Source organism: Microtus ochrogaster, unplaced genomic scaffold (assembly GCF_000317375.1).
Source record: "Microtus ochrogaster isolate Prairie Vole_2 unplaced genomic scaffold, MicOch1.0 UNK153, whole genome shotgun sequence".
NCBI lineage: Eukaryota > Metazoa > Chordata > Mammalia > Rodentia > Cricetidae > Microtus > Microtus ochrogaster.
In genome coordinates this window covers 335,433-351,935 of record NW_004949251.1, presented here as the reverse complement: position 1 = coordinate 351,935, position 16,503 = coordinate 335,433, and the positions used below count along the sequence as shown (strand labels likewise).

The following is a 16,503-nucleotide window of genomic DNA, read 5'->3' as shown; positions in this document are numbered from 1 at the left end:
GCAACCACATGGTGGCTCACAACCATCTGTAAAGAGGTCTGGTGCCCTCACAGAACATTGTATACATAATAAATAAATAAACATTAAAAAAAAAGATCAACTAACCTATTAGGACCAAAGAAACATGACTTAAACTAAGCTCCACCCTGAAGTCTTGACAAAACACCAGACCAAGTTGGGCATAATGGCACACACCTTTAATCCTGGCACCTGGGAAGCAGAGGCAGGCAGATCTCTGAGTCTGAGGTCAGCCTGGTCTACATAATGCATTTCGGGATACCCAGAGCTACACAGAGAGGTTCTGTCTCTAAAGAAACAAATAAATAAATCACTAGCCTGAATCTGAAGTATGGGCAATTGTTGAGGCAGTACAGAGAAATCAGCACGAGGGAATGGGGTATACTAGGAGCACACTTAAAAAATAAATTAATTAATTAAAGAAAAAAGAGGCCGGACTTGAACCCAGGTCAGGTGTTGCTCCCAGGTCAGAGCTGTTCTTTCTCATTCTCACAGAGGGACTCAGAAGAGGAGGAAGGCAGACAGGTTGGATGTGATTGTTGTGGGATGGAGGAGATGGTTCAGCTGGCCTTCTGCATTTAGCGTGTGCTTATACAATCTATCAACTATGACAGCCATAGGGACCTGACCTACAGCCCCAGCCCAAGGCTAGAAAGCTTATTTCTCATAGGTACTACCCTGATTCTTCCACCAAACCATTTGCTACACTTACTAACCCTGTGATGCTGCAATTTGAGTCCAGGACCTCTTACCCTACCACTGTGCTAATTTTATGCAAAACAGCCTTACATCCCCAAAGCCTCAGGAGTATAGCAGGGCATGTTGTTTTACCAGTACTTACCAGCATCCTGATACTGCAGGTAGGCTGGGTCACTGTCTCCCTGAAAGACCCCAATGATGATGACATCATCTCCATCCTTCAGAAATTCCTGGACCTGCTTCAGGGTCAGAATCTCCTTTGAGGGAGGCCCAGATTGCTCAATCATGTAGTCAACAATTCCTAGGAGCAGAGCAGATGTCTGAGGAGGGGTCTTGCAGCTGACCACATCCTCTAGCTCCCAGCTGTATAAAGCAAGTTCCCATTCCACACAGTATGAAGAAGGTAGCCGCCATACCATATTTCTCTCGTGGCCCATTGTAGTCAAAAAGCCTTCCTTTCCGGAAAATTTTCAAAGTGGGGTAGCCAGAGACATCAAACCTCTTGGCCAGGTCGGTCTGTTCAGTAGCATCAACTTTGGCTAAGGGAATTGGGGGAGAGCGCTTGCTGAGCTCCTTGGCTGCCTTCTCATATTCAGGGGCAAGTTTCTTGCAGTGGCCACACCTGCCAAAAGGAAGTCAATTCCATTAGGGAATTGTCCCAGCATGAGATGACAGACCAATCTCATGATCCCAAACAACTCAATCACACCCACCAACTCTTGGAATGCCTCCTAAGTAGGAGTGCATGACAGGTCCCACAGTAAGTGCCTTTTGTTTATTTGTTTATGTCTGAGACAGGGTTTGTTTCTGTAGCCTTGGCTGTCCAGGAACTTGCTCTGTAAACCAGGTTGGGCTCCGAGATCCGCCTGCTTCTGCCTCCTGAGTGCTGGGATTAAAGTCATGTACCACTACCACATGGGTAGCCAGGCTTTTATAACATGAGCTTCCTGTCATGGCATTCACATGCTGGAGGCCCATGTACGAGGAGACAGAAGCACAACAAACCGTGGCACAAGGTAACACAAGGGGAAAGCCAAGAAAGCCAATGTCCTTCCTAAGGAGGGAGCGGATGTTCTTGGATGGGAACTGGAGGCTGCCAATGATGTAAAGAACGGCTTCACTGACACCTACTGCTTTCTTGGCCTTTATCTAACATCAAGCGTAGACAAGGCAACAGGATGTGAACAAAGGTACAGAGAATTAAGAGTGACAAATTCTTAGCCTACAAACCAACCAGAGCAGGAGATAACTATGAGCCACAGGCACTTGCAATTAAGATTATTATAGTTAACAGACTGGCCAAGGGCCAGAGTAGCAGTCGAGCACATGCCTAGCTGACTGGAACCCAGGGGTTTAACCTTTAGTAGCATGCATATCTCCAAACAAGATATAAATAAATAAAACAGACAGTCTACACCGTAAGATCTGATGACTCTTATCTGCCCCAGATGTTCTTTGGTCATCCCAGCTAACATTAACACTGGCTTGTCCAACTCCTTAGGAAACTCAATTAAAGGGTGTATCCTACAACATGTAAGCCATCTGTAAGTAAAGGATAGCTCTGCTCTGAGGTGCTATGAGCTTATGATTCAGGGTCTAATATATATAGCTCCTGAGTGGTCATTACGGTGGCTTGAATGAAATGTACCCCATAGTCTTGGGCAATTGAATGCTTGGTCCCTAGCTGGTGGTGCTGTTTGGGGAAGCTTAGGAGCTGTGACCTTGCTGGAGGAACTGAAGAGGGTTTTCACAGTTAAAAAGACTCCCACCACTTTCAAGTTGGTCTCTGCTACATTCTTATGGTTCAATATGGGGTCCTCAGCGTCCTACACTGCTGCCCTGTCTCCACTCTGCCATCATATGGCCTCTTATCTCTCTGGAACCAAAAGTCCACTTAAACCCCTTCTTCTATATGCAGTCTTTGTCACGGTGTTTCCTCACAGCAAAGGATAAACTAGTCATAAACCAGAACGAGCAAGTGACCCGCTAGTACAATGTCATGGCCCACCACGCCAGGTCCCTTCCATAGCAAGAGGCACTTGCATCTCTCCCGCACTGAAGCAGGGTTACAAAGGTGCCATGGGCTTATCTGCTCCCCCAATACACTAGGTCGTTTCCTTCCTTCTCCCTTTTTGTCACCCCTCTGTGTTGTCACTTCACCTGTACAACCAACAATGAAGAGATATAGGGGGTTTGCTACAGAATCCAGAACCCTTAAGTCTGGGCTCCCACAGGCACTGCCTGTGGCCAGGACACCTCTGCTGTGCATTAGCCACAGTCTCTATCTACCCCTGGATTCTAGAACCACAGCTTCTTTTTCTTGCAGACACTCTGGGGTCTTATCCATGTAGACACTTGTGGAACTCTTAATGCCTTCCACTCACATCCAGAATTCATAATTTAGTCTCTATTCTAGTCTGCATGGCCCATCATGTAGTCGGACTTTCCTCTGGGCCACCAGCTCACAAATAACAACATGGAGACTTAACACTAATTATGAAAGCTTGGCCTTAGCTTAGGCTTCTTTCCAACTAACTATTATAACTTAAACTGTCTCTTTTAATCCATGTTCTGCCACATGGCTTGGTTACTTCTGTTCTGTACCATAGGTCCGATTTCTTCAGAGTCTCTGACGAAATCACACCTAGATTCCTCTTCCCAGTCTCTCTCTGCTCGGAAGTCCCGCCTATTCTCTTCTGCCTAGCTATTGGCCATTTAGCTCTTTATATATCAGAAGGCACCTTAGGCAGACACACAAAATCTTTACAGTGTAAACAAACATTCTGAAACACCATCCTGAAAAATGCCAAGCCTGCTCAAATATCAGAACTCCTGGCTGAGGGAGGAAGAATTCACCAAGATGAATGGGGCTACAGGCCATTTCTTGGGGGGCTCAGGAGCCCCCAGGGTTACACTCATCTCCTAAGTCTTTCCTCAGCCAGGTGTGGTAACATATGCCTGAGTTCCAGAACTCAGGGGTTCGAGGCAGGAGGATTGCTCCAAGTTGGGAGACCAGCCGGGGCTACTTAGCAAACCAAAAAGCAGGCTTGAAAACTGGCTCGGTTGGTAAAAGCACATGTCACATGAGGCTGACAACGTGAGTTCAGTTTCCAGAACAAAGGTGGAGGGAGAACACTCATCCCACAAAGCTGTCTTCTTACTGCCACATCCATGCTGTGACGCATGCACCTGCGTGTGCACACACACATCCATGTGCCTGTAAGCTAACGAAGTTTAAAATGAGCACTTCCTTCCTTCCCAACCCACTCCCATCACTTCCCCTATAACCATCACATTTACAGACTGCTGGCTGTGGTCTGCAACCTTTCCCCAATGCTTAGCAGGGCGATGAACACTCACTATCTTAACATCACAAACCTGACTGCCAACGTACCATGGGGCATAGAACTCCACCAGAATGATGTCTGCATTATTCACAACATCGTCAAAGTTATCTTTAGTCAAGGAAAGCGTGACTTCGGGTGGAGGTGTCCAGTCGGGCTGGGAAACTTCTCTGACTTTGGCAACAATTTCTAAAAAATTAAACAGCAGAAACAAATGAGACTGAATGTGTTGCCACCCAAGCTAGCCGGCACTTTACCTCACCCCACACGCTGGGAGAGGGTGAGAAAGTGCCAGAATTCACAAAGATAGCAGATGTGTGATTTGCTAAATTGATCTTTAATCAGAGCCTTCTCAGAATTTGGGAAGACAGTCAAGTCAGAAGGTCTTGTTTCCAATATACCATTTCCGCTGTCATTGGTGACTGTAGCCTTCTCTTGGTGGTATGCAATCTACTTCAGTGAGTGATTTCCTATTTCCAGACTGAACCAACTACAGGAAAACTCCAGCTGGGTTCTGTCAAGAAGAATGTGGTGGTCTGAAGGAGAATAGCCCCAGTAGGATCCTCTGCTTCAATGCTTGGTCTCTAATTAGTGGAACTGTTTGAGAAAGATTCGGAGGTGTGGCCTTATTGGAGGAGCTGTCACTGGGGGTGGGCTCTGCGGTTCCAAAGGCCCATCCAGGTTCTGTCTCACTCTCTGCCTATGGATCAGGGTATAGCTCTCGGCAATTGCTCCAGTGCCTGCCTGCATGCATGCAACCATGCTCCCAAATGGACTAAGCCTCTGAAACCACAAGTGAGTCTCCAGTTAAATGCTTTCTTTCCTAAGAGTTGGCTTGGTCACAGTTTCTCTTCACAGCAATACAACAGTGACTAAGACTAATCAATCTTGCAACATTCCTGCAACACATATAAACTATGTATGTGTTCAACCATGTATATAGCACAAGCATCACAGGCATCATGAAACATGGGCAAAAAGAAAATCTAGAAAAATTCAAAAGAAAAGCAGAAGCTCCTACCGCTCAGGCGGCAGCAGAATCACCTGGACAGTAATTACAGATGCATGCCTAGGGGTTGGTGAGATGGCTTAGCTGGCTGAGGCACTTGCCACCAAGCCTGAAGACTTGAGATCAATCCTCAGGACCCAAATGGCAGGAGAGAATCAACCTCTACAAGCTGTCCTCAGTATCCATATGTATACTGAGGCATGCCCATAGTCATCACACAGGCAGATAAATAAATGCAATAAAAATTTTAGTTAAAACATAGGAAAGATAAATACCTATTTGTAAGTTCATTTCTCAAAATTAAAGTCAATAGCCGAAGTGGAAATCCTTAAAGAGGCCAGATAGATAAGTGGTACACACCTTTAATCCCAGCACTCAGGAAGCAGAGGCAGGTGGATCTCTATGAGTTTAAGGCCAACCTGATCTACAGAGCTTCAGGACAGGCAGAACTACATAGTGAGATCCTGTCTCAAAAAAAACCCAAAATAAATAAATAAAAAGGTCAAAGCTGAGGAGGTAGACCAAGTGGTAAAATGTTTATCATGTAAGTTACTCTGGGTTTGATTCCCAGCACAAGAAAAAAAATTCAAATATAAATATAAATAAATAAATGATTCTTAGGACCAAGAGCTGTAAACTGCCCTCTTTACTAGAGATAGCACCAAGCGCCAAAGGGCGGTCTTCAAGCTGAAGGTGACCATAGGTTAATACATAAACCGCCTGTTCCTGCCCACACCCAGAGCCTTGAGCCAGTTTACCAGGGAACACTCAAATATTAAAATTTACTCATGGCCACTGGGATGAGGAGTCCAGTCCAACACATGCAGCTCTAAAGGCTCCAAAACGTGCCAGAAAGTTCTGGCTTAGAGCTGGGTGCAGCAGCTCTCCACACACAGGTGCCTCTTTATCTCTTTTTCCTTTTTTTCACTTACGGGTGTATGGTCAATTGAGTACGGGTGCATATGCACACCAAAAACTTAAGCTGAAGCTGCCTCCTTCCTCAATTGCTTTCCACTTCAAGTATTAAGGCAGACAGGGTTTCTTACTGAACCCAAGCTCAATAATTCTGGGTAGTCTAGCTAGGCGGCGGGGGTGGGGTAGGGGTGGGGGGTAGGGGGTGTTCTTACCTCCCAAATACTAGGATTTCAGGTGGCTGTCACTTATCTGCTTTTATTTGAGTTCTGGGGATTCAAACTCCAGTCCTGCAAGTACTTTATCCACTGAGCCATCTCCCCAGCCTCCCTACTGTTGAACAAACACAGTCTTCAACTTGTTTGGGGGCTAAATTCCTATGTACTAGTATGACTAAGATGTATTTGATAAGTAAAAACAGAGCTATAGAATGGTGTATAAGATACTCTAACAGTTGTGTAAAAATGAGAAAAAATTATTCTTATAAACACACAAACACACTTGCTTTTTGGGGGGAGGGGGATAATATTGCAGACTACAGAAGAAATTTACTAAACCAAACCTTTTCTTTTTATTATTATTATTATTTATTTATTATATATACACTTTCCAGGATACAGTGGCAGATCTCATTACAGATGGTTGTGAGCCACCATGTGGTTGCTGGGAATTGAACTCAGGACCTCTGGAAGAGCAGCCAGTGCTCTTAACCACTGAGCCATCTCTCCAGCCCCCAAACCTTTTCTTTGAAGGAAGTTCAATCACCCAGGATCAGGGTGTAAAGACTTTACTTTAATCAAACACTTCACACCATAAGGCTAATAAACATTACCTAATCATAAGACAAGCACACCACCATCAGTAGAAGAGCCATGTTTCTGTAGCAGAAATGAAGCTAAGCATGGCGGCTTATACTTGCAATGCAAGTGTTCCAAAGACTCAGGCAGAAGGATTGCCACAAGTTGAAGACTGCCAGCTTGAATTAAAGAGATCTTGTCTCAAAACAAAACAAACATGGAAGGGGTTATGTGTTTACTTCGTGGCTATAAAGATCTAGACCCTAATTAATATTCTCTCTAGTACCCTATGTTGGGAATGAGAAACTCAGCAGCATCCGACGTACGTATTTAATGGATGAATGGGGACATGCATGTCCTTGGCTAACGGCAATTATGCATGTGTGTGTGTGAATGCACTGTGTCTTCTTTAAGTGTGTGTATGGGTGTGTGGAGTCCAGGTCACTTTGACTGGTACTCTTTAGGTACCATTCCCCAGCAGCTCATGTTCTGGTGCTCACCTTCCTGGGTCCTGGAGCCCTCATAGTCAACAGCCTGTCCCTTCTTCAGGATCTTGATGGTGGGATAACCACTCACATCAAATCTACTTGCCAACATGGATGCTGAGGTTGCATCAATCTTAGCAACAGCAATGGGAGGATCGTTATCCTTCAGGGTGCTGGCGATTTTCTCATACTCTGGAGCAAACTGTTTGCAATGTCCACACCTAAGAAATTTAAGGAAGAAGAAAAAGAATTACCCGTATCCACAGAGATGGAAATCCAACAAGACATTTTTTTAAAAGGCAGCTTTATAAAAAAGACTTGTAGTTGAAACATACCGTACACACAACAAATAAGGAAGGCCACAGGAGCTGAATTCTAGCTTTAGCCTTGGGCAAATACTTCCAACCCTAAACCTACATGATTGCTCCCCTTTACACGTGACCCTCAAGTCCAAAAGAGCCATATTCACAGAACGGATCAAAATTAAATGAGAACTGTAGATGTAGCTCAAGTGGTAGGGCGCTTGCCTTGTGTACAAGGCCCCACATTGGCTCTCCAGCACATCAAAAAAAACTTTAGGCTCTGTGATGATTTTGACTTTTTTATCATTATTCCCCAACAAGAGCAGTATAACTATTTGAATAACAAGTTGAGCTAAATAACAATCCAGAAATGATTTAAAGAATATGAGAAGGTGTATACAAGTTATATGTGATACCATGGCATTTTATGAAATGGATTTAAGCACTTCTGTAATCTGTTGCTTGCAGGGACAGGGGAAGCTGGATCAATATGCATATCTGCCTCACAGTTTGGCCCAGAGACTTTCTTCATAGGGTCTCTGAGGTTAAGTTCCTCACATAGAAAGTCTTTCACACTCAGAATACACAGTGGAATTTTCCAGATGCTTCCTAACTTACAAGAACGTCAGCAGTGTGCTAATATGCAAAAGATTACTGGGCAGGAGTGATGGTTCAGTGGTAGAGCACTAGTTGCTTTTCCAGAGGTCCTGAGTTCAATTCCCAGACCCACAAGTGTCTGTCACTGTAGCCCTGTGAGATCTGTTGCCCTCGTCTGGTATGCAGAGGTACATGCAGATACATAAAATAAATCTTAAATCTTTTTTTTAATGAACTACTAGGTTGGAAGAACAGCTCAGTGGTAAAGCACTTGCCCAACACGTTCAAGGCCTTGAGTTAAATTCCCAGAACCACCAAAAGAAAGTTGCTAAAAATGAACTAATAAGCATCTTTTTTTTGCAGGGTGGCCAAGATGGCTCAGTGAGTAAAAGAACTTGTTGTGCAACCCTAATGATCTGAGTCAAATTCTCAGATCCCCAAACAGGTGAAAACTGACCCCCAAAAGTTGGACTAACTGCTACATACACACTTTATGGCACATGCACACTACACTCTCATGCATTTTGTAATAATAAATATGATAAAATATTTTAAGTTTTTGTTTTAATTCAAGGTTTACTTATTTTTATTTGCATTGATGTTTAGCCTGCATCTATGCCTGTGTGAGGGTGCCAGATCCCCTGGAACTGGAGTTACAGACAGCTGTGAGCTCCAAGTGGATGCTGGGAATTGAACTCAGGTTCCAGTGCTCTTAATTGGTGAACCCCCTTGCTTTAATTTTTAATACATAAAATGATAAACATGACCCACACAAAAAGCTCTTTGGAGTCCTCAATCAAGACTATTAAGAGCTCTTGCAATAAAAAAAAAAAAAGCACAAAAGTAACTTATCCATAAAACAAAAATACAACTTCAGAACTGCTAAAAGGAACAGGCTTTTACCTCGCTTACTAGAAAAGTGATGTGAGAACATCTTACACCTCAGAAGGGAAACAGAGCACAGGAGGAAAAGAACAGAACGGGCTCTGAGATGCAAAGCAGCACAGCAGAGAGAGGGGGAGGGAATATGAGTTTCCACACTCTAAAACATGAGGGTAAAACAGGAAAAGAATCTGTATTTGTTTTCCCAAAGTTCTGTACAAATGAACAAAAATAAAAACAATAAATAACCCCATGGTCAACAGCTTGCATCCGGGGCTGCCTTTGCCAGCCTGTTTAGAAACTGAGACTACCATTCTACGGTGTGGGCTCGCTAGCAGCTACCCCATGCCAACTGGAGTACTGAGCCTCTAGTTCCCAACACTCTGATCAAGAGCTGGAGTTGTGGAGCTGGTGGGATGGCACAGCAGGTAGTCATCTGCAAGCAAGACTGATGATCGGAGTTCTATCCCCAGACCTACACTAGTAAGGGAAATGACTCCTGCAAGCTGTCCTTCCATCTACAAGCATGCCTGGCACACATCCAAAATAAAATAATCAAAAATATAATAAAACTGTCTCAAAAACAAACAGAAACATAATAATAAAGTATTAGAAAAAGGAAAGAGGTGGGGCTCTTGCAGTCAGACCCTTCATTTCAGCCAGGCCCTGGATGTGGGAGGCCGTGCAGCTGTAAGAGCTAAAGTGCTGGTGCTTACCATGGTGCATAGAACTCCAGTAGCACTGTATCTTTGTCAGCCACAAAGTTATCAAAATTTGCATCATTTAAGACCAAAACACCATTTTCTTCCTTAACTTCCAAGTCATCTTCCTCCTCTTCATCTTCCTCCTCCTCTTCATCCTCAATGGCATTTTCTGTATCTGAAGCATCTGACCAGAGAAGACCCATGCTAGTTAGGAAACTCATGACTCCTTTGCAGCTTTGCCAGAAGTGTGAACTCTCCAAACAAGTCATGGGGGCTGCATATCCTTACCCAAGAAAATCTGTTCCACACCTGCTTACTTATGGCTGCTACAGGTTCCATGCAGGGTGCCCCAGGACATAGATGTAGGATCGGCATGCCATGGGCTCAAAGTCTACTGAACCGCTGATTTCCAGGACCGCAATAAACTTTCCCAGTGCCATTCATTTACCTGCCTGTTCCCGTCAACATGCAGACACCAAGGATTCACTCTATGGTGTGTACCTAAGTTCTACTTCTGAAAAAGCTGTGTCATTTTACCTTGTATTCTTTAAAAACAGCCTGCAAGTCTGATCCTTCAAGAGAAGGCCAAAGAGAAAGACAGACATATCATGTTTTTCTTAGAAAACCAGCTCTGAGTAATAGAGAGGAGGAGACACTGAGACATTGACAACTTTACAGACTTATGGAAGCAATGTCCATTAAACAGACACCAAAAAGGACCTGTTCCTGTAGACCAGGCTGACCTCAAACTCCAAGATCCACCTGCCTCTGCCTCCCAAGTGCTGGGATGAAAGGTGTGCGCCACCACCACCACCAGGCTGTGCTGTTAACTTTTAAGTTGTTGTTCTTTCCAAACTGCAGATACAAGAAAGCATGGAACACCGGTTCATATTAACTAGTTTCCACACTGGCTGTAATGGCAGTAAACAGATCTACGTGCAGCAAGTACGATTCCTTTCACCCTGAAGTGGAATGCATCAAAGGCCAATTATTTTTTCAGAAGTTCAAAAACACTGCTAGTTACTGTTTGGGACCGTGAGTGCACTCAAGGCCTGAGACTTCTGGAATGTACTAACTCGTCCAATGTTGGCTCTATAATGGTGGGTACAAGAAGACCTTGCGTCACACCCACATACCAGAACACAGCTCTTCCACAACTCTGAAGCTCTGGGGTTATGGGGTCAGCTTTGATCACTATCAATGAAATTTACCAACCTATAAAATAATTACAAACTCTCTCCCTCCATTTCATCTCTATTAGTCACATTTTAATCACCCTGTCTGCAACTCCACACTGCCTTTCCTGCCTTATACGTCCTTTTCTGCAGTTTAGGCCTGCATTCTTCCTTGGTCAGAGGTAAGAGAAGTAGCTCTAAAATGCCTATTTTCAGAGTGGAAACCAAGCTGGCTTATGCTTCTCCTGCCCATTGTGTCCTCCTTCTGGGCATCATCAAACCAGGTACTAAAGACAGGGAAGAATCAGGGGGGCAGGCTCTCAGGTATGCAGGAAGAGCAGAGCAGAGAGGATATGGGTCCCCGACTTAGTCTGACATTTGACAGCACAAAAGTAACTGTTTACTGCATGGCTGCACGGTACATGTTTTTTGGACAACTCCCTAAACAAGTTTTGTTTCCCTACTTACATCTTTCCAGAATGCTAAGGGCTGGGGAGAGGTGGAGCACATACATGCCAAACAAATACAACAATCCTCTGCTCTATGATAGTCAGAAAATACTGCCTGGTCTACCGAAATATTTGTCTGAAAGACTCAGGATTAAGCCATAAACCACACCTCACTGATATTAATGAAAGCCACGCAGTAACTAAGCCCTGCTGCTCCAGAAGGGCTGGCGAGCTGAGCTCATTCCCTTAATCCACCTCCAACTGTGAATTTGTATACCATATGTACTGGTGTTCCTGAATCACAGCAACCAATCCTTTGGGACCCTCGATATTTACCACTAAGTCCACCAAGCTCAATGTTGCTGATACTTCGAGAGCTCTGCCTACTAGAACCTAACAGGGAAAGCACTTATTGGCCAATGCTAGGACTTCACATATGCTACAAATGGCCCACTAGTCACGGCGGCAAACTGAATACTTCCCACTCCCTAAATGATCTGCTGGAATCAAGGATGCATTGCAGCTTCTCTGTCTTAGTAGGATGCCTGGTGGGCACCTCATCTGTGCATTCAGGAGGCTGGAGAAGTGAAGTAGGGCTTGTGGTTAAGCATATTCATTCTGGCTGCAGGCTGCTTGTTCTAGTCTGGGACTAGAAAGAAAGCCTTAGGGAATTTAGTCCACTGTTCAAACTAGGAGAGGAAGGGGATCGTGACAGTCCACCGCCAGTTACGGGAAGACTTATGTGCACAGTGAAAATACCCAGTCATGGTAGAGGTGTCTGTGGCGGCAGCGGTGCACACCTCTAACCCCAGTACTTAGCAGGCAGAGGTAGGCTGATCTCCGAGTGTGAGGCCAGTCTGGCCTACTGAGAGAGTTCCAGGAGTTACATAGAAAAACCCTGTCTCAAAGAGCCAAAATAAATAAATAAATGTGTTAAAAAGAAAAAAATACTTAAACACAGTTGCATGCTTGTTACCTCAGATTAATTTTCTAAAAGTAGGACCTAGCACTTATTTTTATTTTTAAAGATTTAATTTTAAAATTATGCATATGTATGTGCATATGAGTACAGGTAACCAGAGGCTCTGTCCTGTAGCGGGAGTTACTAGTGTTTGTGAGCTACTTAATGTTGGCTGATGGGAATCAAACCCGGTCCTTTGGAGAAGCAGAACACACTCTTTATCGCTGAACCGTTGCTCCAGCCTTCAGAGTGGAGTAAAAAAAGAAGAAGAAAAGAGAAGAAGAAAAAGTAGTACGAAGCCTTCTTTTTCTGAGACAGACTTTCTATGTGGCCCAAGCTGCCTTAACCCCAAGGGACTTTTGCCTATGCTCAGCACAAAGTGGGTCCTCATCTCCTGATTAAACATGCCAGAGGGCTGGTGGTTAGAAGCACCGGGTACTCTTCTGGAACGCCTAGGATTCAATTCCCAGCAACTCCAGTTCCAGGGATCCAGCTCCCTCTTCTGGTCTCTGCAGGCACTGTATACACATGGTGCACAGAGACACTGATAGGCAAACACCCAAACACATAAAATTTAAAAAATGAATAGCCAGGTAGTGGTGGTGCACACCTTTAATCCAAACACTCAGGAGGAAAAGGCAGGTGGATCTCTGTGAGTCTGAGGCCAGCCTGCTCTAAAAGTGAGGTCTAGAACATCCAGAGCTGTGACACAGAGAAACTCAGTCTGGGATGGGGGTGGGGCAGCAAGCAAGCAAATAAATAAATAAATAAATAAATGATCTTGAGAGGTGGACAAACAGTTTAGTGTTCAAAAGCACCCCATGTTTCCAACCCCACTCCAATTCAGAAGACTGAAGGGCTGATTACTCTGCAATTTCTCTGCAATTTGAGAAGAGAACTAGCGTGATAGCGATCAAACTGGGGGCTTGCACATTTGAAGTTGGTGCTATACCACTCAATCACATCTTCAGCCGATAGCTTTTTAAACCCTGTCTACCAGAAAGCAACATATTCCTACAAGCTAACCACCCCACATCTTACTGTATAGATTACTTTTTTTCCCTTAGAGAATCTCATGTATCTCAGGCTCTCTTTGAACTCCATCTGCAACAGAAGATGGCCTTGAACTGTTCTGTCCCCGACTCTGGTATGCTGAGATTACAAGCAAATGCCACCACGCTTAGTTTAAGTGGTACTATTCATGTAGGACACTCTACTCAAGCACTCTACGAACTCAGCCACACCCCCAGATTGAATTTCCCTTTTAAAGTCTGACATTCTATCCTACATGATATATCCAAAACTTCCCAGTGCCTTCTGAAAGGATGCAGTCTTTTTAGGCATGAAGCAAACCCCACATCCCCTTTCACATTACCTGGCCACTCCTCAAAGGTAGGAAATCAGAACTGTAGCTCCTGCCTACTACAGCGGAACAAACTGCTGATAACACTGCATCCCTGACCAGGCCAGACCCTGGAGTTACTTACTGTAAGGGTGCCCCCACTTCTTTAGTGGACCACACAACCCCACCTTGCCAAGGGGAAGCTACTATCAGCTGGACAAACAATCTTTAGGCCAACATCAAACGGTAAACAGTAAATAAGGACAAGAAAGGTGACTGGTAATCAATCATTACAGAGGATACTGAGTATGCACCAAGCTCCAGTGAGTGAGACTGAACGCTCTCTCTCCCTTTGCAGTGCTGGGGATGGAATCCAAGGCCTTGTACACGTTAGGTAAGTGACGTATTGCTGAACCACATTGCCAGCCCTACCAAACCTAACGATCTAGCCCAGGAGGACTGTCCTTGGTGCAGACACCCCAGGGATTCCTAGGTTCACCCAGAGCAAACTGTTTCCCAAAGACTGCACTGGTGACCCAAAAGATAGGACACTGGCTAGTCTAAACAGCCTTTCAAATCCACCCACCCAGACCTCTCAAGATTTAACAATATATGGCATTTTAATCCCAGCACTTGGAGCAGAGGCAGACAGATCTCCTGAGCTCAAGGCCAGCTCCAAACTGTGAGACCCTGTTGCAAACAAACAAAAATCACCCTAAAACAGACCACTGTCTCAAAAAACAAGTGCTTTTTTCAGTTATGTTCTAAAGTTATCCACCAAATCACACTGATCCTCAAACTTTCATGTGCGCTCCCCACCCAAGTCTTTTCTACCATGAAAAGTGAAAAATCTGTTTAAAATGCAAAGTCTGCCCTCTTCCTGTTAGGCCATATTTTGGGTCTCTATAAAAAAGGAGCACTAGGCTGATTTGGATAAACTACCAAGATATACTTGTAGGCAGGTCAGATATTCGGCTTCCCCCAAAGCAGTCTTTCCATTTCTACTCTTTGTTGGCTGAGCAAAAACTCATGAATCAATGATCAACACGGATCTTACCCAACCTAAGAGTATAAAGTTCACATTTCACCCCACACACACTAATCTCAGAAAATGGGGTTTGTTTATACTAGAATAAACCCAACAGGTAACAAGCTAGTGGTTAGAAGGGTAAGGAAGGGTGTCGATCAAATCTGTTCTCTGGGAACAGCGATTTTAACTAGTACTTCCTAATTTCAAAGTTCTCGGGTTTTCGGCTAGATGATTTCGAAGAAAAGGTGGGGGCATAACGTCTATGAGTTACATACACTGTTCCTACTAGAGTACATGTATCATCTATCAGACTCGACTCTCAAAACCCAGAACAACTACCGGCAAATAGGCGTTGAATAAAATGAAGACGGAATGGTAGCTCCCGTTTCCATGAAAGACGAAAACAAAGCCTGCGCTATTTCCAAATCCCACTTTTTGAAGTAGATGCCCGGTATCCGTGACGACTGCTTCTTACAGGTCCTACTAGCGGCTTCCCCGCCTCCGACCCGTTTTTAAAACCGGTTTTGGAAACAACGTCTGACCTTCCCTCCACGGAAGTTACTCTCTAGGAAATTTTACTCACCAGGGCAGAGGGGCAAATCTCAGCAGTGAGGGTGAAGAGGCCAGTTGCAAATCAGGCACTCTGAACATCCCTCCACGTCAGAGTCTCGAGTAGGAACTCATGAGGCCCCAGCTCCTTGACTGAGTACCGCACTGAAACTCCAGCAAGTTCGCTGCGCCGGAGCCACTAATTTCTCAGAGGTGTGTGTGAGTGAACACCCTGTCAGGCCCCTACAAGGTTTGCAACCCACGCTACGTGCTCCCAGACAGCTCCGGCCCGCCCACCCGCTCACCTTCGTGTGCATCTTCAGCGCTCGCCGCAGCCAGCAGCTGTGTTAACGCCAAGAGCAGGACCAGCAGCCAGGCTTTCTGGAGCTTCATGGTGGGGTGCGGAGCGAGGCCTGCAGGCACCGGCCACCGCCGAGCTCTCACCGACCTCCCGAGCGACGCGGGAGCGCAGCAAAACCTCCAGGAAGTTCTGTCCGGCGATTGGCTAGGGGCGAGGAAGCCACGGGCGGGCCAATCCCCGCGCGAATCGGGACGAGAGCCGTGGCGCCCCGCCCACGCCGACAGCTCCCAGTTGCCTAAGCCTGTGCGTCGGCGCGCCAGCTGCCCGGCGTTTAAAACTCCGAGCCCTAGCGTGAGGTGCCCCCTTCTGATTGGCTACGCCGCGACCACCAATCACCGGCTGCCACTCGGTTTGCCTGGAGCGCACAGGCCTTGAAAGAGTGCGGGGGAGAACAAAGGCGGCTAGCCCTGCCCATGGGGGCGGGGCCTGGGCACTCCTAGGGGAGGGATTGGCTGAAGGCCCGCACCCTTTAGCCAAGCTAGGCAGGAAGAACACGTGTAACACAGAGGAGTGGTGGTGCTAGGACTTTCTAGGGTCCCGCCCGCCCTTGTCCGAGAGACTGGAAACTCAAGTGGACACAGCTACTCTTTTGAAAAAAAAAAGAGAGAGCGAGATCGGGGATCTTGCCTCTGCTCCCATGTTCTTTGGCTTCTTGGCTTTCCTGTTTGGGCATATAAAAGCTTGAGTTTCTTTTCTGGATGTTAGGTTTGGAGGGAAGGAGTACAGAGCTGGATGTGGTGACCCACGCCTGTGGAGGCAGAGACTCATGATTTCTAGTGAGATCTTTTCTCAAAAAAAAAAAAAAAAAGAAAGAAAGAAAGAAAAAAAGAAAAGAAAGCAAAACTAGGACTCCATGACTTAGTCTAGGATTTTTATTTTATTTTATT

The 16,503-nt window shown here is 45.3% G+C and overlaps 1 protein-coding gene across 1 annotated transcript in view; it reads right to left on the bottom strand.

The window, feature by feature from the left end:
• Pdia4 (protein disulfide isomerase family A member 4) overlaps nucleotides 1-15,831 on the bottom strand; it is a 21,790-nt gene extending 5,959 nt beyond the window's left edge. Inside the window, exons 1-6 of the mRNA XM_005372009.3 lie at nucleotides 15,561-15,831; nucleotides 9,762-9,933; nucleotides 7,280-7,485; nucleotides 4,112-4,250; nucleotides 1,134-1,339; nucleotides 860-1,018 (exon numbers count right to left, since the gene is read on the bottom strand). Of these exons, the coding sequence (XP_005372066.1) occupies nucleotides 860-1,018; nucleotides 1,134-1,339; nucleotides 4,112-4,250; nucleotides 7,280-7,485; nucleotides 9,762-9,933; nucleotides 15,561-15,648 (970 nt within the window). The 5' untranslated portion in view covers nucleotides 15,649-15,831. The remainder of the gene's footprint in view (nucleotides 1-859; nucleotides 1,019-1,133; nucleotides 1,340-4,111; nucleotides 4,251-7,279; nucleotides 7,486-9,761; nucleotides 9,934-15,560) is intronic.
• Between the last annotated feature and the right edge of the window lie 672 nt (nucleotides 15,832-16,503).